The sequence below is a fragment of the Nothobranchius furzeri genome, chromosome 10 (genome assembly GCF_043380555.1).
Source record: "Nothobranchius furzeri strain GRZ-AD chromosome 10, NfurGRZ-RIMD1, whole genome shotgun sequence".
Taxonomy (NCBI): Eukaryota; Metazoa; Chordata; class Actinopteri; order Cyprinodontiformes; family Nothobranchiidae; genus Nothobranchius; species Nothobranchius furzeri.
In genome coordinates, this window is record NC_091750.1 from 27,536,842 (window position 1) to 27,562,598 (window position 25,757).

A 25,757-nucleotide genomic window follows, 5' to 3' on the forward strand; every position below is an offset into this window, starting at 1 on the left:
ATTAGCAGGACCGGCCAGACTATGAAAAAAGTGCGATTTATAGTCCGGAAAATATGGTAGTTATTAGTATTTGAGATAAATTAGCAGGCTAAATACATTTCATATATTTCCAAAACGTAATACTTGTTTGTATCTTGTACAGCCAACTAGCCTTTATTCTGGACTCAGTACAATTCACCAAAAGTAAAGAGACATTATACAGATGAAGTCAGCACAAGATAACTTACTGGAAGAAACAGAATTATTATCATGAGAACCAGAACAAGAGAGCCTGATAACAGTCATGTGAAAATAACAGTTAAAAAGTATGTATGTGTAATAGAAATAAAAATATATTAGAATTAGTGTAACTCACTGTGATCCAAACAATAGATAAGCCATAGCTGATTAGTAAATATGACATGAGGTCTGGGAGTTTTTAAGTTTCATTCTTTTATTAAATTTTTTTCTTAGATCTGTTAAAAGGTCACCATGGCAGCCTGTGTGTCTCCAACATCAGCTACACAACGCAGCAAGTGTAAGTACCAAGTACCTGTCTTGACCACTTCATGTATGGTTTTGTACTTTAAACAGCTAGGCCAAACCTGTTATTTTTTTTCTCCATAGCCATTTGGATCATCGGTGACAGCTGAGTGAGGCGTGGTGCCCAGAAAGCTGCAGAGACCCTCAGACACAACCTTGGCCTCCCTGACGTCTGTGTCTCCTGGTTCGGTTGGGGGGGGACTAAGGTGGAAAGACCTTCTCCCCTTCTTTTTCAACTCCATGCATGGAAGAGCAGCTCCTGATCTGCAGTGTGAATCTGGTGAACATGAAGGAGGACCTGCACCGGCTTCACCTTCTACAGCAGGGGTGTCAAACTCAAACTCACACGGGGCCGAAATGAAACTCTGGGACGGAGTCGAGGGCCAAACTTAATATTTTTTGAAAAAGTGGCGGCAAATTTGGACATTTTCTTTATCAACATATATGCAATTTTGAACCTTTAAATTTGGAAACAAACTTATTTCTGCATTAACACTGAATGTGGAATAACCAAATTACACACGAGCAAGTCAGTTTTATATAAAAGGCATCAGTGGTATTCATTACTTGTGGTATAATCAGCATTTTTAAAATCTATTCAGGATTTATATTTTCTTGTTTATTCATTTTTCTTATTTTTTATTCTCCTTGTTTTCTCCTGTAATACGTGTCATCGCTGCTGTGACGTCTAGCTTTCCCCACTGAGGAACAATAAAGGGATTTTCTATTCTATTCATCTATCTGCAGCCTTTCCACTTCCTGTTTACTGTAGGTTAAATCTTTTCTCACGGGCCAACAACAAAATAAAAATATCATTTTATCTTAAATGAAAATGCAACATCTCACCTGTTAACTTTCATGTTTTGGAGCAGAAAAAGAGCATAAAACCAACATATTTAAAGCTCAGTTTGCTCCACTGGTTTACTGTGATGCTCACCTGTTCCAGCCAGATACCTGCATCATGGGGTTGATCTGAGCTGAGGAGGAGACTCCTGTTGTTTTGTTCATCTTCATCATAATAATGACAACATTAGATGACAACAGGTGCTCACATAGGTTTGTGCTGCTGAACATGTCTGAGCAGCTTGACCACGTTGTTGTGTGTCGGGGAGGAAACATGACAGCAGCCACAGAGTCGTGCTGGTTTGAGCGTGTCGCTGCTCGCTGGATATCAGCTCTGTCTGGACGTTAGTTGGAAAACTTTCTCTTTCAGTCGTGAACACGTTACTGAGCGGCTAGAATCTCCGTTTCTGGGCTTCAATGTCAGAAAACAGCTGAGTGAACTCGGCGCTGAGTGAGAGGAGTGTTTAGTTTGTCCGAGACAGCGGAGCTGCAGACACCGGCAGCAGGCGCTGGAAAAAACACAAAGGAGGGGGCCCGTCGGCTCCGCGCTGATGCCGCAAAGCATCATGGGAGTTGAAGTCTTTGCTGTAAAATCAGCCAGCGGGCCAGTTTTAATATATTTTGATATTTATCTCGCGGGCCACATAAAAATGCTCCGCGGGCCGCATCTGGCCCGCGGGCCTTGAGTCTGACATATGTGTTCTACACCCTCATATCACACTGTTGAGAACTGTTCTTCCTTCACAACCCAATGTTCCACTCACTCTGCAGCTCTCTGGGCCACTTTTATTATTTTAAGTATTTTTTAAATGTCCCGACACTTTGTGTCCTGTTATTTTATAAAAAGTGACGTAAAAAAATAAATGTTTTTGCTCAATTACTGGAATTTCTTTGGTTGAGACAAAAAAGGAAGTATCATTTATGCCAAGTTGTTTCTGTCTGTCAGAATGTGCTGAACAGATTTGCTCTATCAAGAGGAGTGTTTTGTGTACGAGTTTATGTTATTGTAATATTGCTTTGGGTTATGTATCTGTGACACGATCCAGGTGGAATGGAAGGTGCCACTAATATTAAAAGGATTAAAATAGGTTCTAAAAAAACAAGGCAAGCAGTGCGACAGCCAAAGCAAATTAAAAAGGGACATTACAAAACCCTGATGATGATGCCAAGGGAAAAAAAAACATTCAATCGAGTGTGCGCAGGGCCCCAAGGGACAAGGGGGTTCAGTCCGGCCCTGCTGAGCTCTCGATCATGGAATCTCCAAGGCCGGTGTTGTAGTCTGGGAACCACAGGATCGCCGCACGATGGATCCAATCTGCCTCCTCCTCGGCCCGGCCCCTGTGGCACACAACAACTCCGGCAGTAAATAGGTCCCCGGCACCAGACCACTCACAGAGAGAGAGCAACTCTAACACTGCCAGGCACTGATCAGTTACTTATGCGCGGGGGCAGAGTAACTCTGCCCGCCTGCCGTGTTGCGCTCTGTGTGCTGGCGTCTCCGGCCGCGGATCTTTCTCTCCGCTTTTGCTGCTGCTTCTCCTGCCGAGAAGCAGCCAACCAAGAAACCAAGAATCATTCCAACCAAGATGGCGCCGAGTATGGCTGCCTCGTCATGAGCTCCACCAAGCAACAGCTGTTTTTTGTGCTTACTACTTTTTCTTTTTCTTTATTTTTTCACGAGTAGCACATGTCTCCTTGTGTACGACCGACAAACCTTACTGGACATAAAAGACGGATTTTCTCATTACTTTCCGGAGTTCAGGTTTTTCATCACGGACCCACCGTTTTCAGATCCCCCATTTATCTCACCTGAGACGCATTTGTTATGGGCCCGTGGAGGTCGCAAGCGCCGACGCAGAGGGAGAAGATCTGGCGTTCTGGTTCGACTGAGACGGCGCACTAACAGACCACCATTATCCAGTTTACTACTGGCTAATGTGCAGTCCCTGGAGAACAAGCTGTGCGAGCTTCAGGCTCGGATCTCATTCCAGCGAGAGATGCGGGACAGCTGCGCGATCTGCCTCATAGAAACCTGGCTATCGGACAAAGTACCGGACACCGCAGTGCAACTACCGGGGTTCTCCGTGCACCGCACAGATAGGTCACAGGAGCTTACTGGGAAAAGCAGAGGCGGTGGTGTGTGTTTCATGATCAACAACAGCTGGCGTGATTATGCGAACGTGCACCCGGTCAAATCCTTCTGCCCTCCGGACCTGGAGTACCTGATGATTAAGTGCCGGCCATTCTGGCTACCGAGAGAATTCACAGCGGTGATTATTACGGCTGTTTACATTCCCCCACAAGCCGACACTGACCGAGCACTCAGAGAACTGTACAGCGCGATCAGCAATGAGGAAACCGTCCACCCAGAGGCGGCGTTTATTACGATCGGGGACTTTAATAAGGGTAACCTGAAGAAAGTCTCACCAAAACTACACCAACACATCCATTTCAATACACGTGGAGACCGGCTACTCGACCACTGCTACACATCTTTCCGAGATGCGTATGAAGCCCTCCCCCGCGCCCCATTTGGCCAATCAGATCACCGCTCCATCCTGCCTATACTGGCCTACAGACAGAAGCTGAAACGGGAAGCTCCAACCCTGAGGGAGGTGCATCGTTGGTCGGACCAATCGGAGACTACGCTGCAGGATTGTTTTGATCGTGCGGACTGGGAAATGTTTCACGCGGCTGCTAGAGACATTGATGAGTACACAGACTCAGTCTGTGGATTTATCAGGAAATGAGTGGAAGATGTTGTCCCATCCAGAACAGTTAAATCCTTCCCGAATCAAAAACCCTGGATTAATGGAGGTGTGCGAACGGCGCTGGCGGCGCGGAGCACCGCCTTTGCCTCCGCGAACACATCAGACTACAAACACGCACGTTACCAACTCCGGAAGACGATCAAAGCAGCCAAACGTGATTACAGAGACAGGGTGGAACAACAGTTTGACAACCCCCGGCTTGTGGAGCTCTCAAATGGAAACCGATGTTTTCCACCCGGTTCGCTCCTCCCCGCAGCTTAGCGCATCTCTGTCTGATCGCGGCTTCTGTCTGCTGCGCGGGCTGCCGGCTTGTGGAGCTCTGGGCTAGAAACCTTTCCACCCGGTTCTCCCCAGCGGCAGCTCTGCGCATCTCAGATTGCAGCGGCGCTTGTCTGCTGTGCGGCTGCCAGCTTGTGGAGGTCTTAGAGACCTCTGTGTTCCACTCAGTTTTACCCAGCAGTCAGCCCGGCGCAAATCTGACTCAGAAGCTCTGGTGTTGTGCACAGTTAACTCCGGTTGTAGCTAGGTTGCTACCTCCATTAGCTTAGCTCCCACCTCTGCGTTAACTTTGGGTTAGCTTCAGGTTAGCTTGTAGCTAGTTAGACCGGGTGTCGTCAGTTGATCCCAGCCTTACAGCCCCACCCTCAGCTCCTCCTCTCTTCCCTTTTGTGGAATTGTCTGGGCTTGACGGAACCTGTGACACGGTCAAAATGGCGGAGGTGGCCACCTCCCATTTTTCTTCAAAAATGAGTTATTGGAGTCTATGGAAACCCATTGTCCATATATGTATATGGCGATGCTCCTAGTGGAAGCATTTAAAGTCATATTACTTATTATATTCTATAGGATTATCATAAAGCAATTAATATTTTGATTTCACAGATTGGTCACATCTTATTATTGACTAACACTTTGTTTGATTAGCTTATTAAAAATAGAGTTCTTTGATTTATTAAAATGAGAGAGTCCATTCTTCATTCTTCTGTTGAGCTGGAAAGAAGCAGTTTATAACAAATGCATGAGACCTTGAGGCAATATCTCATGCAGACTAGTTCTGTGTCAGAGGAGAGGGGGAAAATGACTTTTGGTGGAAAACAGTCATCTCATTCCGTTACAGTACCATACCAAGCTTATTTGTATAGCACATTTAAACACGCATGAGAGCCGACCAAAGTCTGAACAAAAACAAATAATAAAAACATCCATCCATCTTCTGCACCCGCTTTGTCCACGCAGAGTCGTGGGGGGGGGGGGCTGGCTGGTGCCTATCTCCAGTGGTCAACGGGCAAGTAGGCAGGGTACACCCTGGACAGAGAGCCAGTCCATCACAGGGCAACACAGAGACACACAGGACCAACAACCATGCACACACACACTCAAACCTAAGGACAATTTCGACAGACCAGTCAACCTAACAGTCATGTTTTTGGACTATGGGAGGAAGCCGGAGTACCCGGAGAGAACCCACGCATGCACAGGGAAAACATGCAAACTCCATGCAGAAAGATCCCAGGCCGGGAATCGAACTCAGGACCTTCTCGCTGCAAGGCAACAGCTCTAACCACTGCGCCTCTGCGCAGCCTATAATAAAAACAATTAAACATAATAAAAACTAAATCCATTAAAATCGAGTGATTCAGATACAAAAGAAAAGGAAAAAGAGAATTAATTAGGCTGAATTAAAAGCCAAAGCGGAAAAGTGAGTTTTTAAACGAGACTCAAAAATGAAAGAGGAAGAGAGTCTGATCGGGAGGGGCGAGTGGTTTCAGAGCTTCGGTGCACAAACTGAAAAAGCGCGCTCCCTGCAGGACTTACAGCGGGAGCTAGGGACATGAAGAAGGTGCTGGTCGGCTGATCGGAGGGATTGCGTGGGGACATAAGGGTGAATGAGCTCAGACAAGTAGCCAGGTGCTGAGTTATTGAGGGATTTGAACACACAAACCAGGATCTTAAACTCTATCTGGAGATAGATGGGGAGCCAATGGAGATTTGACAAAACCGGCTGTGATGTGTTCTCGCTGCCTGGTGCCAGTCAAGAAACGAGCTGTTTCGTTCTGCACTAGCTGAAGGCGGGCGAGAGTGGAGAAGGAGATACCATGTCGTACTGAATTAGAGTAGTCGAGACGGGAGGTAATGAAGGCACGGATAACTGAATGGAGATGACGCCTTTTTAAAATGGGCTTAACCAGTGGCGGCTGGCCAGTAGAGGGCGATAGGGCGCCTCCCTCCCAGTTTTCCCCAGTGTTTTTTGATTTCTATTAAAAAAAATTAATAAATAAAATTAACAATAATCACATATTTTAAGTTAATTGTGTGTTTTGTAACAAGAACAAATCATATATTTATATATCTATATTGATGAGAAGCTCTCTGCCGAGCGGTGGAGGCGACAGAAAGGCTGTGTGCTGTTTTTGAATCGCCCAAACTGCACGGAACCCGCCGACCTATTGCTGACAAGAAAATCAAACGGTAGGAATGGGAATGCATCCAATCAGCGTCAACGTTGTTTCAGAAGCATGATGGGCGATAGAGCTACCGCCAAAGGCTTTCGTTGGTTCGGTAGAACTCGGCAGAGTCGTTTTTGGTCGTGACGCAGATGTAAGATGGACGCCGCCAGTGGGCTTAACTTTAGAGAGACGCCTGAGGTGGAAAAAACAGGTCTTAACTACCTGGTTGACATGAATGTCCATTTTTAGGTTAGCGTCCATCACGACCCCTAAGTGTGAGACACAGGTTTTCAACCCACTTGAAATAAAAGGAAGGGTCAGTTGGGGGCTTGAAGAAGTCTTAGGGCTGAAAATGATAGCCTCTCAATAATATTGATGATCCATATTTTCATGGAATATTACGTTTTATTGAATATCTTTGTATTCTATTGATAATTTATTAAAAGTGACCACCTACAGATCGTTACACAGCTCTCCAGAAATGGAAGATTGTCAGAGTGAGGCGCGCTATCTTCAGGTTTTCTAAAGCAGATGTCCCACTGGTAAACCTTAAGAAAGCTGGCACCTCCATCTTCTCCATTCCATGCAGATACAGAAGGATTTTTTCCATGACGACCGCATGAAGAAATGAGAAAAATAATCTTGATGTGGAAAGGGTGAAGGCAGAGCTGCAAATCTGTCAGCTTTTACAGTGGAGTGCACAGACATGTACAGAAAGTTTCTCACAAACAAAAAAAGTGTTGGAAGCAGCCACGAAAGGCCAAAAATATAAGAAGTAGTCCCAGAGCCGGATTAAATAAATGGACTACACTAGGCAGGCTGCATTTTTAGGGCCCCCCCTCCATCGATGCTATGTAATGAATTGAAATCTGAAACTTACCAAATTTACTTATAAAAGTTCATTCACATTTTACATAGCCTAGTTTTTGGTTACAAATTGGTTGTTTGTATGCCAAAATAAGTCATGTGTTGTAGGCTGTTGCCTCTGCTGAATCAGAAATTCTGTCAATTTTCTGAGTGTGAACTTATTGTTTTGCTACTTGAACATTAATAAAATTATTTGACAAATAATTAATAAAACCAGCAACACTTACCAAGGAAACCATTTAGCATTCTCTACTCCGGGATAATCTTCAGCCTTCCAGCATCACAGGGCCTCAGTCACAGCAGAAACACGTCTAAAGAAATGTTCCTTGGTTAAGCTTCAGTCTATGTCTCCAGATTTCCTCTGTGATGCAGAAGAATATCCAATATTTTGAGAGGGATAGTTTAGTGCAAAGTACTCATCAGTTTGGTACCACTTTGCAGGATCAGATGGGTAGTTGTTAATACCCTGTCTGGGTCTAGGGGCTCCTGTAAGACTATATTGGGCTCACTTCTGGCTGGCTGCTGTTCTTCCAGTTTGTCCTTCTGTGAAGGCGCTGATGTTGACGGCGTTGGCGCTACAGCATCTTCCGCCACATCTTCCACCGCGTCTTCGGGTTGTGTCTCCTCCGGGTCTGACTTGGGCCCGGCCTCTGGCTCTGCTGACTCGAGCATGTTCACAGCTGTCGGACGGCTGCCCGAGCAGCCCGACAGAAACTTCTGTAAAGCCCCCCGCTGTCTCTTCTTTAGTTCCTCTTCATTTAAATATTTTTCTTTTTTACGTTTTGCCGCACCCGAAAGCATCGTGAAAGTTAGCCTACTCAAAAACACCTGCTAGCTTTGTTGTGTCCCGCTCTGACTCTGACCGCTTCTCTGACGTCCTTCATTGGGTGGCGCCTTAACCCTCTGGGGTCCAGGGTGTAATTTGCAGTGAGTTTTCCTTTGTATTTCCAAAATAAAAACCATAATCACTGCCTTATGTGGTATCAATCTTTTCAGCACAACCTGGACTTTATGAATCTATACTTATTTTGTATATTTGGACATAAAGGGGTTGCGTATTAGACCTTAAATCACTCAAAAACATAAAATCTGAATAGGAAAAAAGTTGTTTATTTTGCTGTGAAACCAACAAACATTTATGACAAATGTTTTTTATCATTTAGACTGGTAATCTAGACTGTACATTTATAAAAAATATGACTAAATATAACAAATAACTAATTAAAAAAGTTATTAGCTCTCTGGGATCCAGAGTGTAAATCACCGTTTTTGACTCATTTTGGTTTTTCTTTTGTATTTTCTAATAAAAACAATAAATATTGCCTTATGGGGTATCATTAATTTCAAGTCAACCTGGACTATCTGAATTTATACTTATTTTATTAATTTGGCAATAATGTACATGGATTTTGGAGAGAGAAGAGTGGCTCCGTCTCACGCCGAGATCTGACAGCTGCGCGGCGCCGCCCACTCCTCTTGATGGATCTCCGAGGAGCTGGATCTCTGCCTTCATCCTCTACCTCATCATGACCCAACTCTTCTATGAGGAAGGATGGATCTGCCACATCATCATCATCATCCTCGCTATTTGCCTCAGACTCCGGCTGCGAGTCTCAGTCCACTTCCTCTGCTTCCAGTTCAAAAAACAGCCGTACTATCTGAACTGCCTGGTGGACATTTATCCTTCTCATCATCCTTTATTAAAGCCTAATAAATGCCTACTAAACTGCAGAGACACTATATCTGTCCGGATCGCTCCAAAATACAAAGTTTACCATCAATATCTGTCTAATTGTTTGTTGTTACTCCGTTCGCGCCACTCCTTTCCCCGCGAAGCGGCTCCTTTTTGCGCACATCTCGTTACTCGTGTGATACTTTTTATCAGCTGAATATGTGAGACGTCCACCAACAGCAAAAGGATCTCGTGTTTTTGTGGGTTTTTAATGTTCACAAGCACATTCCCGCTCACAGATTACTAAACCGCTGTTTTGACAAGTTATCAGATTGTCTAAAAATAGGTCATTTTTTAGTTTAGTATAACTCCGCTTTTACGTTGCCTATTAACAAAATTTTAAAACTGGGGTGTAGTTTATAATCTGCTTTTTAAAGCTGAATTGAAACCGAAACTCGGGGAGGCGGAGTCTTGCTGCTACAGCGTCCCAAATCAGACCTGTTCAAAAGACGCGTATACTCGTCCGTGGACCCCAGAGGTTTAATGTGACGTAGCCAATGAAACGGTCTATGGTTAAGATAAACATTGTCACTATTTTTAGTTAATTAATAAATATTGAAACAAATTGTAGATAGGAGTCCTAGCTACAAATTCTATCATAGGACATGTGTACATTTAATTTTTAATTTATTTATTTATAATTTTGTTCCTCTGTCTGGGCCCCATCCAGCCAATCAGGCCCTAGGCACGTGCCTACTTTGCCTTTGCGTTAATCCGGCTCTGAGTAGTCCCATCTTTGTTGAGTTCTAAAGTCTATGTGATGGGTTTGATGTTTTAATTTAGTCTTTATCCAGGGTTGAGGAATCCTTTTGGTGTGGAAATGGCTGCTTTGGTCTGAGGAAGGCTGTGACCAGATCACTTAATTCACATAAGTAAGAATGTGCCGATATCAGATATGGGTTCAGAATCAGAAGGGTTTTCTTGTGAATATCGGAACACTTATCTATAGTTGACACTTCTGAAAACAGTTCAACGGATTTGTGAATAAACAGAACAAACTGCTCACTGATTGATCACAAATCGATCTGCATTGATCTCGCTGTTTTTGTTATAAACACCCCGTGGCGACCATCTGACGCAACCCAGAATATGACTGAGTAAGCCAATCACAGTCATTGCGTTGCCTTTGTATTTTTTTGATTGACAAGACCCTCAACCAATAGTAGAACGCCATTGTGTCTGGCCGTAGGGTGGGAGGGCGGGGCTGCTCAGTAGTACAGCGGAATAAAATGGCTGCCGTGGCTGCAGAGCCAGGAGCCGCGGCGGTTCCGACAATAACCGCAGCGACAAGCAAAGATGACCAACCAGAACCGGGCCCAGTTTGCTCAGGACAATTAGAATTCCCAGTAGAACCCAACGGTCCACCGGAGTTAAGCCCGGGCACGAACATAGAGGATGGAGCTTACGGAGAGGTCCGCCATGTCAGGTCGGAGCTGGAGCCCGCGGCGGGAAAAGCGTCGCTGGAGAGCGGTGTTCCGGTGGATCGGAGCAGCACCGAACGGGCCTCCCCCGGACTGCCAGCGAACTCGGATAGCGGTGGTACCTACCGAAGCGCCTTCTCGGATAAGCACCTCTCTGCCGTCTTCCTGCATTCCCTACCGAACCCACCGCCCGTCACCGAGGCCGGATTGTCTTTGGCTGAACCGGCAGAACCCACCACTAACGTGACGACAGACCGAGCTCAGGCCACAGACCCAAAAAGGGTATACACGACTCTCATTCAGGCGGAGCTGGGGCCCGGGTTTGTTGTGTTGGATGGAGCTGCGGAGCGCTCGGAACCGGAACCCGGCTCCTTAGAGAGTCCCGCGGGGAAGGAGGATCCGCCGAGCCACAGTGTGCTGCAGGAGTCCTCTGGACAAAAACCGGTGTTGGACCTGAGTCCTGGCACCGAAGTCCGGGTGTACTTGGATCACGTGATTGATGATGCGCTGGTGGTGTCCTTCCGGCTGGGGGAGCAGGTGTTCTCAGGTGTTCTGATGGATGTTTCCAAAAGGTACACCTTTAATTACCAAGTGTGGTGCCGGGTTTAGTGGAGGGTAGGGTCACAGGGGACTAGGTGATAATCAGCGGTGGGAGTCGATTAAAAATAAACTAGTTAATTAGAAGCTTTATAAATAATTCACCTTGATTAACCGCCAGTGTTGGGCAAGTTATGTCGAACAGTAATCCATCATTTTGTACTTGTTACTCCCATTTTAACGAAATTTGTTATATAACTGATTTCTAAATGTTAGACTTACTTTTGCGTCACTTTAAATTACTTGCACTAAAATAATTGTAAATATGTATTTAACTATCTAAATGTAGCTCATTACACATCCAGCAGAAGACAATGTGGTGTCCGACTGGGCCAGGATCCTAGTTAAAACCGATAAAACAACAGTCCTTTAGGTGCAGCACACGGAGCTTTGACTACAGTGGTCTTCATAGCCTCATTTCTCACAAACTTAATGTTGAATTAATGTTGTATTCAACCATCGACATATTTACTGGACAATTCATTTCCACAGGCTCCAATAACACGTTTTTGAGGCTAAATGGGAGGTGGCCACCACCGCCATTTTGACCGTGTCACAGGTTCCGTCAAGCCCAGACAATTCCATAAAAGGGAAGAGAGGAGGAGCTGAGGGTGGGGCTGTAAGGCTGGGATCAACTGACGACACCCGGTCGAACTAGCTACAAGCTAACCTGAAGCTAACGGAGGTAGCAACCTAGCTACTAGGGTTGTCACGGTATGAAAATTTAACCTCACGGTTATTGTGACCAAAATTATCACGGTTTTCGGTATTATCGCGGTATTTTTTAAACGGTGTTGCATATGTTCAGAAAGCATTGATAGTCCTGTTCTACACAAACTGAAATAGTTCTGAAAAGGTTTAACAGTGTTTATTAAACCTAAAATAACACAAAGCCTTAGCAAAAGTGCAACTTTTCACAAGTAAAGGAACAAATAGCTTATTTTTCTGGAACATGTTACAGTAGTCAGTGCAGGTTTAAATGATACAAATCCAAACATTCGAAACATAAACAATATGTAAACAAATCAAAGAAACACCACTTGTTTTCTCATATACTTGTTTTCTTCATTATCAAAATGAAAATCTAAAACTCCAGTCCACACTTGACTTGAGCGCTGTACAAGTCCACCTTAAAAAAATATGTATTTAAAATAAATAGCCACTTTAAACAAATTACTAAAATAACTACTACACTATGTAATCAAATCCAAATGGTATAAATGGCATTGAACAAGTAAACAAATCAATGACAAGGAACTAATTGTATATTTCTCTTCATCATCAACAAATAAGATGCTTCATCCAGCAACAGGGTGTCCGTGACACGGTTTAAATGCTGGCAGAGGACGCTGCGGCTGCAGGATATAGTGACTCGTTGCATTCTCCCTCAGCCAAAAGTCCTCGCGTCATGCATTTAAGCTAAAATGCTAATGTTAACTTACCTTGCACTGGCTGTGGAGACGTGGGTGATGGTCACGCAGATGTGCCATGAGATTCGAAGTGTTGCTGCCTTTTGCAGACACTTGTTTCCTGCACGTTCTGCAGACGGGATAGCCGTCTTCTATTAACTGTCCCTCAGCATTTTTCAGAAATCCAAAATATGCCCATACTTCCGATTTAGTCTTCTTTGAGGGCTGATGGATGTCCTGGGCGCTGCCGTCTCCTCCTTCGGCCATTATTCCAGCTTCAAAGTTTTGGTGCCGTTGCAAACTAAAAAGTGCGCGCCGCGGGAACTTCAGCAGAAGCGACGGTGGCTGGTAAGGGTCACCGCGCTGAAACTGCGGCCACGGTAAACCCACCGAGATAATATAGTTTTTTAAAAACTGGACGGTTATTTTTATTGTCAACTTTTTTACCGGGGTTTACCGCTATACCGGTTACCGTGACAACCCTACTAGCTACAACCGGAGTTAACTGTGCACAACACCAGAGCTTCTGAGTCAGAGATGCGCCGGGCTGACCGCTGGGTCAACCGGGTGGAACACAGACGTCTCCCGAGACCTCCACAAGCCGGCAGCCGCACAGCAGACAAGCGCCGCTGCGATCTGAGATGTGCAGAGCTGCCGCTGGGGAGAACCGGGTGGAAAGGTTTCCATCCCAGAGCTCCACAAGCCGGCAGCCCAAGCAGCAGACAGAAGCCGCGATCAGACAGAGATGCACCGAGCTGCGGGGAGGGGAGAAACGGGTGGAAAGCATCGGTCTCCCGAGAGCTCCACAAGCCGATAGTGGGAACCCAGCTCCACCAACATGTTATATTTCAACCCATTTTCCACCCATTGTTGTGATCAGTATAAGTTGACATAACCACGGCAAACATGCTTTCTCGACAATCCTCGTTATTGTGTGAGGAAAAAAAAGTGTAGAAATTAAAACGGACGTGTGTTAATAGGTAAACAGCTGGCGAGCGATGTTTGCGCATGCGCCGTGAACGGTTCTGGTGCCGTTTGGGCCGCAGCCTCTCGCATTTGTTTACTGTGAAGTCAAGTTGAAGTGCTGAAGTTTCGAAAAGTAATTTTGAATAAAACTTGAATAATTGGCAATTGCTTGCTCATTTTAAGAGGTCTTTCATATTTTATTCAATTCAATTCAAAGATACTTTATTAATCCCAGAAGGAGATTAGAGTTTCAGTACACACAACTCAGAGATCAGACATACATGGGCAAGACACATGACAAGAATTGGTGACTGTGGTCATTGGCAACCGCGCTACCTTAATAGAGATCACATGCTTTTTGATATAATAGTTTACAAACACAAAAGGGTAATTTATTAGGGTACTCGATAAATCGATTAAAGATTCGATATAGTACTCGATTACAAAAATATTCGATAGCTGCAGCCCTACATTTATAATCATTTGTCCTGCATCATTAGTAGTAGAAATATAGTAATAAGATTTTCATAAACTATATTTTTGCCTCTGTGTCAAGTTATTGTAAAGTGTTTGTTCCCTGGCATACCTTAATTACCTATTTATACAGGGTATCTGCGGGTCCTTTAAAAAGTCTTAAATATGCTTTTCCAAATTTAAGGTCTTAAAAATCCTTAAAAATGACAAATAATCCTTAAATACAGTTTCCAGAGGTCTTAAATGTCCAAAGACCCAATAAACAAGATTCTTTTATGTCTATAAAATTTTCATGAATTTCTAGTTGGTGTTCAGCATTTTTTGTGTACGATGTTGGCGTAAGATCGATGTTGGGCAGTAGCTCAACAGGTGGAGCGGGTTGTCCAGTAATCGGAAGGTTGCAGGTTTCGATCCCGGCTCCGGACAGAGAATTCTGCTGTTGTGTCCTTGGGCAAGACACTTCAGTTCAGTTCACTTCACTTTATTTCAAACATATACATTCACCAACATTTCATAAAATCATTCCACGCAATTGTTTGAAAAGGAGTAGGGAGAAGTGTATACTTATTTAGCCCTACCCCCTCAGGTTTACATCCTCATCATCAAAATTTAAACAACAAAACAGTTACAATGCCTTAAAAAACCCACAAAAAATAACAATAATAATAAATAAATAAAATTCTCATGTTCAACTAGAACTATATTAATATTTGCTAATTTGTAGAAGAGATTAAACATCAGTTTGCATGCCATCCTGGGTTAATTGCATTTTCTTCATTCTTATACTTATTTAACATTTCTTTTTTGAGTTTTATTTTAAACTGGTTTATATTACTACTGTCCTTTATTTCTTCTGTTAACTCATTCCAGAATTTAACGCCCGCTATTGAAATAGACATCCTTTTCAATGTTGTTCGTACTCTTTGTACTTTTAAATTCCACTTCCCTCTAAAATTATACCTCCCTTCTCTTTCTAACAACCGTTTACTTATTTCAATTGGGAGCATCCCTTTCCTTACTTTATATATTATTTGCACTGTTTTAAACTTGACCAGGTCCTGGAATTTTAAAGCTTGCGTCTTAATAAAGAGTGCATTTGTGTGAGCCCTATACCCCTCCTGAGTTATTAGTCTAATAGCCCTTTTCTGCATTATGATTATAGTCTGAATATTACTTTTATACTTAACCCACGTTGCCTGCTGGTGGTGGTCGGAGGGACCGGTGGCGCCTGTGCTCGGCAGCCTCGCCTCTGTCAGTGCGCCCCAGGGCAGCTGTGGCTACATCGTAGCTCATCACCATCAGTGTGTGTGAATGGATGAATGATGCACTGTAGTGTAAAGCGCTTTGGAGTCCTTACTCTGAGAGGCGCTATACAAGTGCGGGTCATTTATCATCATTTATCATTCATAAGCAGAACCGTACACATTCAGTTGGTTGTGAAAGGGGGGCTAGTTTTAGACGAGCACATTAGCTGGTTAAGCTAGTGGGCAAGTGCAAGTTTAATGGTAACTGGATGGCTAATCCCACGTTTGCGACGTGGTTAGCACAGGTTCCAGGCAGTAGCTGGAAATTATAGCTTAAATTTGGTCAAAGTGGCCTTAAAAAGGTCTTAAAAAGTCTTAAATAAACCTTAAACCGGCAGATACCCCGTTATATAACCAATCAAATATTAAAGGTTCAATAATATTAATAATCCATATTTTTATTTATTGAAAGCAACCACTTACAAAATGCTACCAAGTGGAGGAACCATCAAGGAACATCTGCCAAACTGCATATATCAAAAACTTCAACTAAATATTGAGAATGTTAAAACGTCAGCTCCAAAGTTTTCAGAAAATGAAAAGAAAATGTATAAGTGAGCGAGCAATAGACTGGTAGGGCTGCCATACTGGGAAATGATGATTACCTGAGCTGTTACTCTAGTAAACCGCCGCCGTTCAGGACTAAATGCAGGGTGTCCGCGGGGTTTTAAAAAGCATTAAAAAGTGATAAATAAAAATAGTCAAATTTAAGGCCATTAAAAGTGTTAAATTTGGTCTCAGAGGTATTATTTTTTCCAAATTGGGTATTATTTTTTTCAGACTATCAGATGTCGTATTCTGAACATCGACATAGAAATATATTCCGAATGAAATGTTTTGAACGATTATAAAAACAAAACAAGCCGATTATTTGCTCCTCCCACTTGCGCTGTCTTGAGTTGCAAATGAAGCGCTCCTCCCAGTGTTGCTAAGTTAACTTAGCGACTTTGACGCTATTTCTAACAGCTTCTCAGACCCCCTTCTTGACTTTTTAAATCTTAAAAGTACCTAGCGAACACCTCAGAAACATCACTGGTAACCCTCAGCTACTTTCTGGATAACTGTCGTCGACATTTCCTGCAGGTTAGCTAAACACTCCGCCTGCGCTCCGGACCGTTCTTCAGGACATTAGGAAAGGGAATGATGTAGTGATGTGTCAGTCGCTAAAGAAACGGCTCTCAGAGCCAGCTCCCTGTTGGATTAACCAGAGTGAGTGACACACACACCGCACCTGCGGACTCCTGAGCCGATAAAAACGGCTAAATGTGCGCGTGCGGCGTGCTAAACACACGTGCAGCTTGCCCCTGATTGCTGTGAGACCGGGTTGGGGGGTGGGGGCTGCAGCTGTGGTTGGGACAATTATTACATTAACTGATGGACCTGTAAATAAATAGTTTATAAATAAGGTAGAAATAAGTTCCTCACACTGATAACTAATAACTAATCTCTCTGAGGACACGGTGCTAGTGTATTCTCCTACAGCACCTTGACACGACTCAATAAATGTTATGCAAAATTTAGTGAACAGCAATTTGCATGTATTTGTTATAAATGCCACTGTATAATTCTTGCTGTCAGTATTTGCAAGATATTGGTATTTGGGTCTGTACTGTTAGACTTACATGAGTTAAACCAAGGTCTGTAGCCCTTGGGTCATAAACTATGAGCTATAAGTATATTGGTCTTTTTATACTGGGAATCAGGAGTTATTTTAGTGATCATCTTGTTTCTTGTTTATTTTTGCCCTGATTGTGCCCTGAGCAGTTTTATGACTGAATAAAAATAAAAAAATAAAAATCTACATAAATTGAAAAATCGTCTTAAATAATCGAGATCTCAATTTCAGTCACAATAATCGTGATTATTGTTTTTGCCATAATCGAGCAGCCCTACTTTAGCATATCCGGTCACATAATGATGACGTCATATTCAGTGGTCGTTGTGCATCATTTCAGGCCTCGTGGTCAACTGTCTGAACCGCTGAACAGAAGTGCCTGGCTTATTTTCTAAGTAAAATAAATATGTGCAATACGTTGTCAACATCAGTGAGTCTCTAAGTCTGTTCTTTTTGTATGTTATATATGTTAAAATATGTGTAAATAGGTCGCTGATTAACACTTGCAATTTAGTGTTGTGATGGTTTTAAAAAAATTCTGAAGGTAGTAAAAAAAAGTAATAAAAAGTAGTAAATTTTACTTAAGGATTGCTGTATTTACCCTGAAATGTCATTTAGTCTGGCGGTTTAGTTAGGTACCATCATCACAACAATATGAAATGATCGTAAATGACCTTAAGTTTGTATTATAGCTGCTGAAAGCTTCCAGTGTTTCGCTACGGAGACAATCTAAAGTGTCGGTCATAGTGTTTGACAATTTAAAGTTTTTTTGTCCGACAGTATTAAAACAGGTCAGAAATGTCTGATATATAGTTTTTATTACACTGTGGTATATATTAATATATACAAATATGATATTTGGATCTGTCTTGTAGGTTTGGACCTTATGGAATCCCCATCACGATGTTCCCTAGACGAGACGTCCGCAGTCGGCCTCCAGAATCTCTGCAGCCAGCTACCATCAGTGGCGAGATTTCCACCAAGCTCGAGGAGGTTGTTGTCACCGCTTCTCCATCCCCTCCACACCCACCCCAACCCTGGACCTCCAAACCGCCACCACTTTTTCAGGAGGGGGCACCATACCCACCACCGCTCTTCATCAGGGACACCTACAACCAGGCCTTACCTCAGCCACTTCCTCGCAAAATCAAACGGCCAAAGCGGCGCTACCGCTGCGAGGAGCCCACCTCTATCATGAATGCCATCAAGCTCCGCCCTCGTCAGGTTCTCTGTGACAAGTGTAAAGGTGTAGTGACATCAGGTGGGTGTAGGGAGGCACGGCGAGGCCCAGTGGAGCTGAGGAGCAATGAGGCAACACGGAGGCGGCGAGCAGCAGACATCCCAATATCCTCGGAGGTGAAACGCCTGAGGAGCGGCAACACGAGAAGTCGCTCCTCTACTAACAGACACTCATCATCTGTCATACATGTGTCTTCATCATCATCTTGCCGTGTGCTCAGAGGCGTGGCTTCATCCTCAACAGCCTCATCCAGCCATGTTCGCTTAAAGCTGAACTCTAAGAAAGTTCTGAGCAAAGGTTCTGCTGCTGACCGCTCCAAGGACGGGCAAGTTCTCCAAAAGCTGACTCCGCACTGCCGGCCAGCATCCCCGGGCAAGCACCAGGACCACAGCAAGGCTGTGACTCGAGCTGCTGCCCTGCAGATCCGCAACCAAAAGGTCCACTTGACCCGCCGCTTGCAAAACCTGAGCAGCACCGCCATCAGCACCCACGCGCCCCTTCCGCCAAGAATGCGCCTGAAGCCCCAAAGGTACCGTACTGATGAGCCAGCACGGCAGTCTGCTTCCGCATCGCCACCTAAATCTGCCACAAGCCCCACCCAAACTCCCCCGCCCCCAGTTACAGCTCCTCCCACAGCTCCTCCTTCCTCCGCTGCTAGTGTCATCATAGAAACTCCTGAGGATGAAGGGGTGAGGCAGAGAGCAGAGTGGCATGAGGTGGAGCCACCTCCTTCTTCTTCTTCCTTAGACTCCTCCCACTCTGAGTGCAGTTCCACAGAGACCTTTGACCTCCCTCCTCCGGGAGATCCTCCCTCCTCTTCTTCTTGTCCAGCCCCGTTACCTCCTTCCTCCCCCTCTTTACCCCCTCACTTCCCCACCTCATCCTCCCCTGTCTCTCCCACTGCAGAGGACGAAGAGGAAGGAGGTGACGTAAAGCGGCATCGGAAATTGTCCACATCCTCCTCGTCCTCGTCCTCATCTTCTTCCTCTGTCTTTTCTAAGTCCGTGTCCAAGTGTCTGCTTCCCGATGGCCGCACCGTGTGTGTCGGTGACATCGTCTGGGCCAAGATTTATGGCTTCCCATGGTGGCCAGCTCGTGTGCTCGGCATCATGGTGGCTCGCCGCGGTGACACAGGGCTAGCAGTGCGTCAGGAGGCGCGTGTCTCCTGGTTTGGCTCGCCGACCACTTCTTTCCTGCCACTCGCTCAGCTCTCACCTTTCCTCGAAACGTTCCAGTTGCGGTTTGACAAAAAGAGAAAAGGGCCGTATCGACGCGCTATTGCTGAGGCTGCCAGCGCCGCCAAACAGTTGACGCCTGAAGTCCGTTCGCTGCTCACACAGTTTGAGACGTAGCAGTGGCTGTTGCTGCTGCTAGCGCCTTAGTCCTGCCCCTTCTGTACATGGACAAACAGGAGCTGGGGGGAGCCAGACCTTAGACTAATCCAAAATGGTTCTGGTTTGGACAGGAGGGGGAGGAACCTCAGGGTTTACTGTCGATGTTTAGATGGCGTAGGGCGGAGCTTATCTCTTTCAGGTGTCAGTGAGAGCATTTCAGCTCACCCGGATCTTGTGTAATAAGGTGTGATGACTTTTGTTAACTGAAACTGTAATCGTCACTAAAGTCCTGTAGGTGTATCATGAGAAATGCAGGACTCGCTTCAGTCTGCCTATAATTACCTGGTGGAGCAGGTGTAAGGATCACGTCACGCTTTCATATCATCTTCTGTAATAAACACTAATGTGGGTTTGCATTGGAGGTTCTTCGATCAGTGATTTTTATCTGAATGATTCGGCACAATGTTGGCGATACTCTCAAATGCTGATGATACTTCCTGTTGGGTTCTGATAAAGAACACTGACACTTTTTTTTACTGTGAACAAAGTATTGTCGAAGCGAAGGCTGAGGGTGCCCAAACATGGTTCAAGGTCTGAGGCACACCTGTTTCAGGTGCTTGGTTTCATCAGCAGCAGCAGCTTTGTGAGCGGCCCAGAGACGTAGTCGATAAAATCAAATCACTGGGATTTCTGGTAACCAGGTCTGATCCTGGGTTGTGTGTGGGATCCAGTTTTAGCAGGTCAGATGTTTAGGGACTGATCTCTTACTTGTCCTGCGTTTGGACATCCTTGCACCTCTGGACAAAGAGACAGGTAGGACACACTGACTGTTAGACAGCTGCTTTCTTGTGATGATGATGATGATGATGGTGGTGTCAGTGTGAGCTGTTAGACTCTTTCCCATCTGTTTGCAGATCAGAGACTGAACAGTGTACATGTTTTTTGTTTTTGTTTGAAATTGTTAATAAATTGTCAAAGTGCTCAATTCCTTGTTGTCATTTTCACTTCTGATTTGTCCGAGTTACTGGTGGAGGGTTGCTGGTGCCTTGTTAAGTGGCATCTTGGCTGCAGGCCTCAGACTTTCTCACCTGCAAACAGATGTTTGGTAAATGGGTCTGCAGAGCTGCCACCAAGACAACAGGTCGGACTGTCAGTTTAGAAAGTTTTGTGCCGGTAGAAACATTTCTAATCCAAAGATTGGGAAAATACTAGTGCTGTCTAACTGCTGGTCGCATCACGCTCCCTGAACTTCCACGACAGTTCTGGCTAAGGCTGGCAGGGTATCCGCGGGTCCTTAAAAAGTCTTAAATTAGCTTTTCCAAATTTAAGGTCTTAAAAATCCTTAAAAATGACTAATAATCCTTAAATACAGCTTTCAAAGGTCTTAAATTACCAAAGACCTAATAAACAAGATTCTTTTATTTCTATAAAATTTTCTTGAATTTCCAGTTAAGTGTTCAGCGTTTTTTGTGTACGATGTTGGCGTAAGCGGAACCGTACACATTCAGTTAGTTGTGAAAGGGGGCTATTTTTAGATGAGCACATTAGCTGGTTAAGCTAGCGGGAGCTTGCGCCATGGGGAAGTGCAAGTTTAATGGTAACTGGATGGCTAATCCTACGTTCGCATCATAGGTTAGCACCGGTTCCAGGCAATAGCTGGGAATTATAGCTTACATTTAATCATTAAAATAGCTTAAATTTGGTCAAAGTGGCCTTAAAAAGGTCTTAAAAAGTCTTAGATTTCCCTTAAACCTGCAGATACCCTGGGCTGGAAACTTATGCTCATGTTAATGAGTCCCCACCTATTCAGGTGTACTTAAACAGAAAGGCCTTACCTGACCGTGGTATTAGCCAGCTATCCGTCCCGCAGTCGTGGATAGCACGATTTTAAAAACGACAGCCTAAATAACGAGGGACGGCTTTTAAATCTGACCGTCCCCATTTTCTGTCATATCTAATCTAGAATTTGCATTTTGTGGAAGTCAAATAAAAATCTGATACTTGCACAAATCATCCAGCAAACATGTTCCAAGTCTGTACTAGAAATACAAAGATCCATTGCACACTGGAAGCATCGGCGTTGCAGAACGGTTTACCAACGAGCTTCGCTGCGTGCCAGTACACGCCTGGAGAATCAGTCGTGGAGGGGATTCTCTGCCATGCTCCTCGCTGGACTTGCCAGATCACAAAATACCTCAAGACTTAAAGGTCACAGATTGTTTATGCCATCCACCATTAATCCAAAAAAAAAGGAAATCGTTTAATGAAATCATTTTGAGACCACGGAGCAAGACTTCCGTACGGCTTTGAGGAGATTCTGGTTCACTGTCCGGTGCCTCAGGAGGGGAAAGCGATGCACTCTACCAACACTAGTTATTGTGGGGCCGGTGTGCTGCTGACCTCTACTTGGGACGTGGATCGGTGATACTTCGAAGACCTCCTAAATCCCACCAGTATGTCTTCCAGTGAGGAAGTGGAGTCTGGTGACGTGGGTTGGGCTTTCCAATCTAGTGCTTAGGTCACTGATGTGGTTACAAAGCTCCTTGGTGGCAGGGCCCCAGGGGTAGATGAGATCTGCCCAGAGGTCCTTAAAAGTATGGTTGACTGAAAACTCATTTTTATTTTTTGATAATAATTGGTCATTCTGAGTTTTTCATGCTGGCTGAACATGAAAAAAGTCTCCATCATCTATCTCCTGCGTTGACTTATGGTAGAAAATCGTGATGGTGGAATGCTAGGATGTGAAAAGCCTGTCAACTGTATGTTTTGCTGATACTTAACGTTCATGCACTCGCCAGTCTGGACTCACAACTGGAAAAGCTGTTGTTTTAACATCTGGGAATCAGCAGTGGATGTCCTGGCTAGTAGAAGCTAACTGTTAGCATTAGTAACTTCAGCACATGGCAGAAGCTCTGCAGGCTGGTGTTATATGTGGAGATTAAACTTCCACATTGCAAGTCAGTGGTAGAGTCACTTTGCTGTTATCCAGTCTGGGGACAGATGTCCAAATACACGGAAATAAATCTCTAAAACCTGCAGTCTGAAGCTCAGCTGTGATGTGGGTAACTTTTAGGTCTGAGAAATGGTGCACCATCACCACTACATGTTTTTTGCCTTTTTCCCATTAGTTCCTACTAGAGACCATTGCAAATGTATTGATTAGACAAGTGTTCTACCACTTTAAAGTTGCCATGGTTTTTCATTGGGTTTTTCATTTTAAAAGTCAAGTGTGAAAGTCACGTATGCCATTTTCAGACATCTTGTGTGTAAGCAAGCCTTGTAAATGAGGCCCACTGTCATCCATCATAATAATGTTTAAGGTGTGGACATAATCATTTTCTGCTTACCTGAAGACAGGCGAGCACCACAGTCCCTGGGTTTTTGCTCTAAATTCTTTTACTTCCCTTTCAACCCAAATTCCATGCATCCATTTTCAGCCGCTTATCCGGGGTCAGGTCACTGGGGAAGTAGCCTAAGCAGGGAGGCCCAGACTTCCCTCTCCACAGCCACTTGGGCGAGCTCCTCCGGGGTTAGGCTTAGGGTTAGGTCACTGAGTGAGATCATTCGATCACATGGCTTCTCCTACCACTCCTTGTTCCCTCCTCTCCATGATTCATCATGCTGCCTCACTGCCTCCTACGACTGACTGATTGGTTGTTGTTGTTGTTGTTGTTAGCCTCAAGGGCAACATGCCAATTATCACTTGTAAGTCGCTTTGGACAAAAGTGTCTGCTACATACATAAACATAAGTATGAGTGTACTTCTAAACACATATATGAAGTATATTTATGTTAACTTAAAAACACAAAAAGGTTCTTACCCAGTGAAAGTCCTTCTTTGCAGCCCACGAACATTGGCCGCCTCCTGTCGGTTAAAGTCCCACAAGGCTACTTTACGTGTAAAAATTACTGCACAGTTATGCACGTGATCCAGCGGTCCAATTAAATTCCATTTTCCTCCCGGGCGCATTTACGTTCACAGCAAAGAGCTGCATTTTTAAACGCAGCCGCCTTACTGTAAAATCATAATGTAGTTTTTACAGCCACCTGTTACAGTGTAGGTTGGGAATTCTGGGCTTAAAGGTAACTGAAAAAAGACTGCCGCTGGTCCAAAGTTATGTTCTGTGATGAAAGCAAATTTAGCATTTCCTTTGGAAATCAAGGTCCTAGAGTTTGGAGGAAGAGGGGAGAGGCACAGAATCAGTGGCGGACCGGTAATCCTGAGAAACGGGATTCCCGGTGTCCTGGCTGTTAATCCGGCCTGCTCACTGATTGCTGACAATGATGATGTGCGTAATATCTAAATGAACATTACCTCATGCAGCTCAGGGCACCTGATCTCCGGATGCTCACACAAATGGAGCAAACTGGGCACAAAGACACGCCCTCCTCTGTCGGGGTCTGGCAAAGCGCTTCAGACACCCCCCACCCCAGAGCATACTACCGCACCACAGCACATTTGGTCCGAGAGGCTAAATAGATGGGCCAGGAAAGGTGGCGCAGAAGAGGAGAGATTGAAAAAGAATAAAGCTCTGGCCACAGATGCGTGTTCAGTCTGACCTGTATATGATCATGGTAGGAGAACCAAACCCCAGGCCATTTTTCAGAGATTTTCTTGAAAAAGACGTACCCAAAATTAATTGAGTATACCTCATAAACTACAAGGAACTGAGCTGTTTTGGTTTCAAAATAAATGTAAGACTAGTTAACTCTAAAATTCTAAAAAGCACCACTTCTGTCACTGATTGAGAGTTAACAGGATCTGGAACACAGCAGAAATGAGAAAAAAATCTGTTCCGCCTAAAAAAAATCCACTTTATGATGTTACCATGGACGTAATTTTTTTGGGGGGTGGGGGGGGTCAGGGGGGATATGTCCCCCCCACTTTTTCCAAAGTCAAGTTTTGACCCCTGCACTTTTTACCATCCAAAAACAATATTACGCTATATTAAATTGACACTGGTTGAGCTCTAGGACCAAGTGGAAAACAACTGTTTGTGTTGAAGCCTGTTTCCCATTAGAGCATACTGTAAAGATACCCCCCCCCCCCCCCCCACACACACACACACCCGTGTCCCCCCCCACTTCTAAAGTGAAAATTACGTCCATGGATGTTACAATTCCTTCTAAAATACCTAGTTGCAGCCTAAAACATCTAGAAATCCACAGAATAGGGTCTGAACATTTGCTGACTCAAAAATCATGAAAAAAGGAAGTATAGAAAAGTTAGAGAGGTTTTAGTTGATAGAAATCCTGGCGGACCTCTCTTGGACCATTTTGGACACCTTTTGTCACAGTTTGTGCCATTGGGAAATTCTCAGGTTTTTTCTTTAGGTTCTTTTTTCCCCTCATTTTAAACTTATATTAGAAAGTATTTCTGTCTAAAAAGTTATGTTTTTGATTGCTTTTGGGGAAAATCCACCCAACATATTTTATCCTTTCTAAATAAGGGAAAATCATACAGAAGATCTAATTTGACTCCCGATGGAGCAAATTTTTTAACAACAAAGTGTAAAATAGATTTTCACAACAAGGAAACAGAGAAAACTGAACAATTATCATACATAAAAAATCATGTTTGCCATGAAAATGTAAAAATCACTCACTGTCAGAGCTCCACAAACACATTTGAGGTTAAAATGAGCTTGGGGTTTTACCTTTCCTTGGGTTTGGAGCAGAAGAAGATGGGCTTGGCCATGCCTGGTGCTGAGCGAAGGATACCTGTCCAGGCGATGGTGGTTGGTACTCATCCATTTCATCACTATTCACAGTAAAGTCACATGAAAAAAAAAACATGTTGTAAAAAGGTATTATTTCTCAACAAGACAGAGAAAAAGACCTATCTGAACAGAGAAAATAAGCTAAAATGCTTATGTAGACAGGATTATGTAGACAAATAACAAAATATGTATATTATTAGGAAAATATTTCAGTTATTTTACACATAATCAAAGTTTTTATTCATGAAAAGGAATTCTTGATGACTTGTTCTCAGAATTTTGTCGACAAAAGTAACTAAGAAACTCCTAAGATGAGATCTTATTTTTTTTCAGAGATGAAAACCCGCTAGTTTTTTTTCTTCTTCCTTGCATTTCTGCTTTATGATATTTAAAATTCAGAAGTAAAAACTAGAAAAAAGTGTGGACATTTTTTTAATGAGATGTTCACATTAGTGGTAAAATAATGACAGTAATAATTATTATTATTAATACAAT

At 44.0% G+C, this 25,757-nt stretch overlaps 2 protein-coding genes and 1 long non-coding RNA gene across 3 annotated transcripts in view; all 3 read left to right on the forward strand.

Moving 5' to 3' along the window:
- Positions 1 to 377: 377 nt before the first annotated feature.
- On the forward strand, positions 378 to 1,258 carry LOC139072167 (uncharacterized). The gene is made up of 2 exons (XR_011521759.1): positions 378 to 517; positions 607 to 1,258. It is a non-coding gene; the product is annotated as an uncharacterized lncRNA (long non-coding RNA).
- An 8,970-nt stretch (positions 1,259 to 10,228) lies between these two features.
- pwwp2a (PWWP domain containing 2A) lies at positions 10,229 to 20,527 on the forward strand. The gene is made up of 2 exons (XM_015941933.3): positions 10,229 to 11,175; positions 17,844 to 20,527. The coding sequence occupies exons 1-2, from the start codon at positions 10,412 to 10,414 to the stop codon at positions 19,558 to 19,560; spliced, it is 2,481 nt and encodes an 826-aa protein (XP_015797419.3). The 5' UTR covers positions 10,229 to 10,411; the 3' UTR covers positions 19,561 to 20,527.
- slc23a1 (solute carrier family 23 member 1) overlaps positions 18,661 to 25,757 on the forward strand; it is a 144,105-nt gene continuing 137,008 nt past the window's right edge. Inside the window, exon 1 of the mRNA XM_070555457.1 lies at positions 18,661 to 18,737. The gene's annotated coding sequence lies outside the window, so the exon portion shown is untranslated. The remainder of the gene's footprint in view (positions 18,738 to 25,757) is intronic.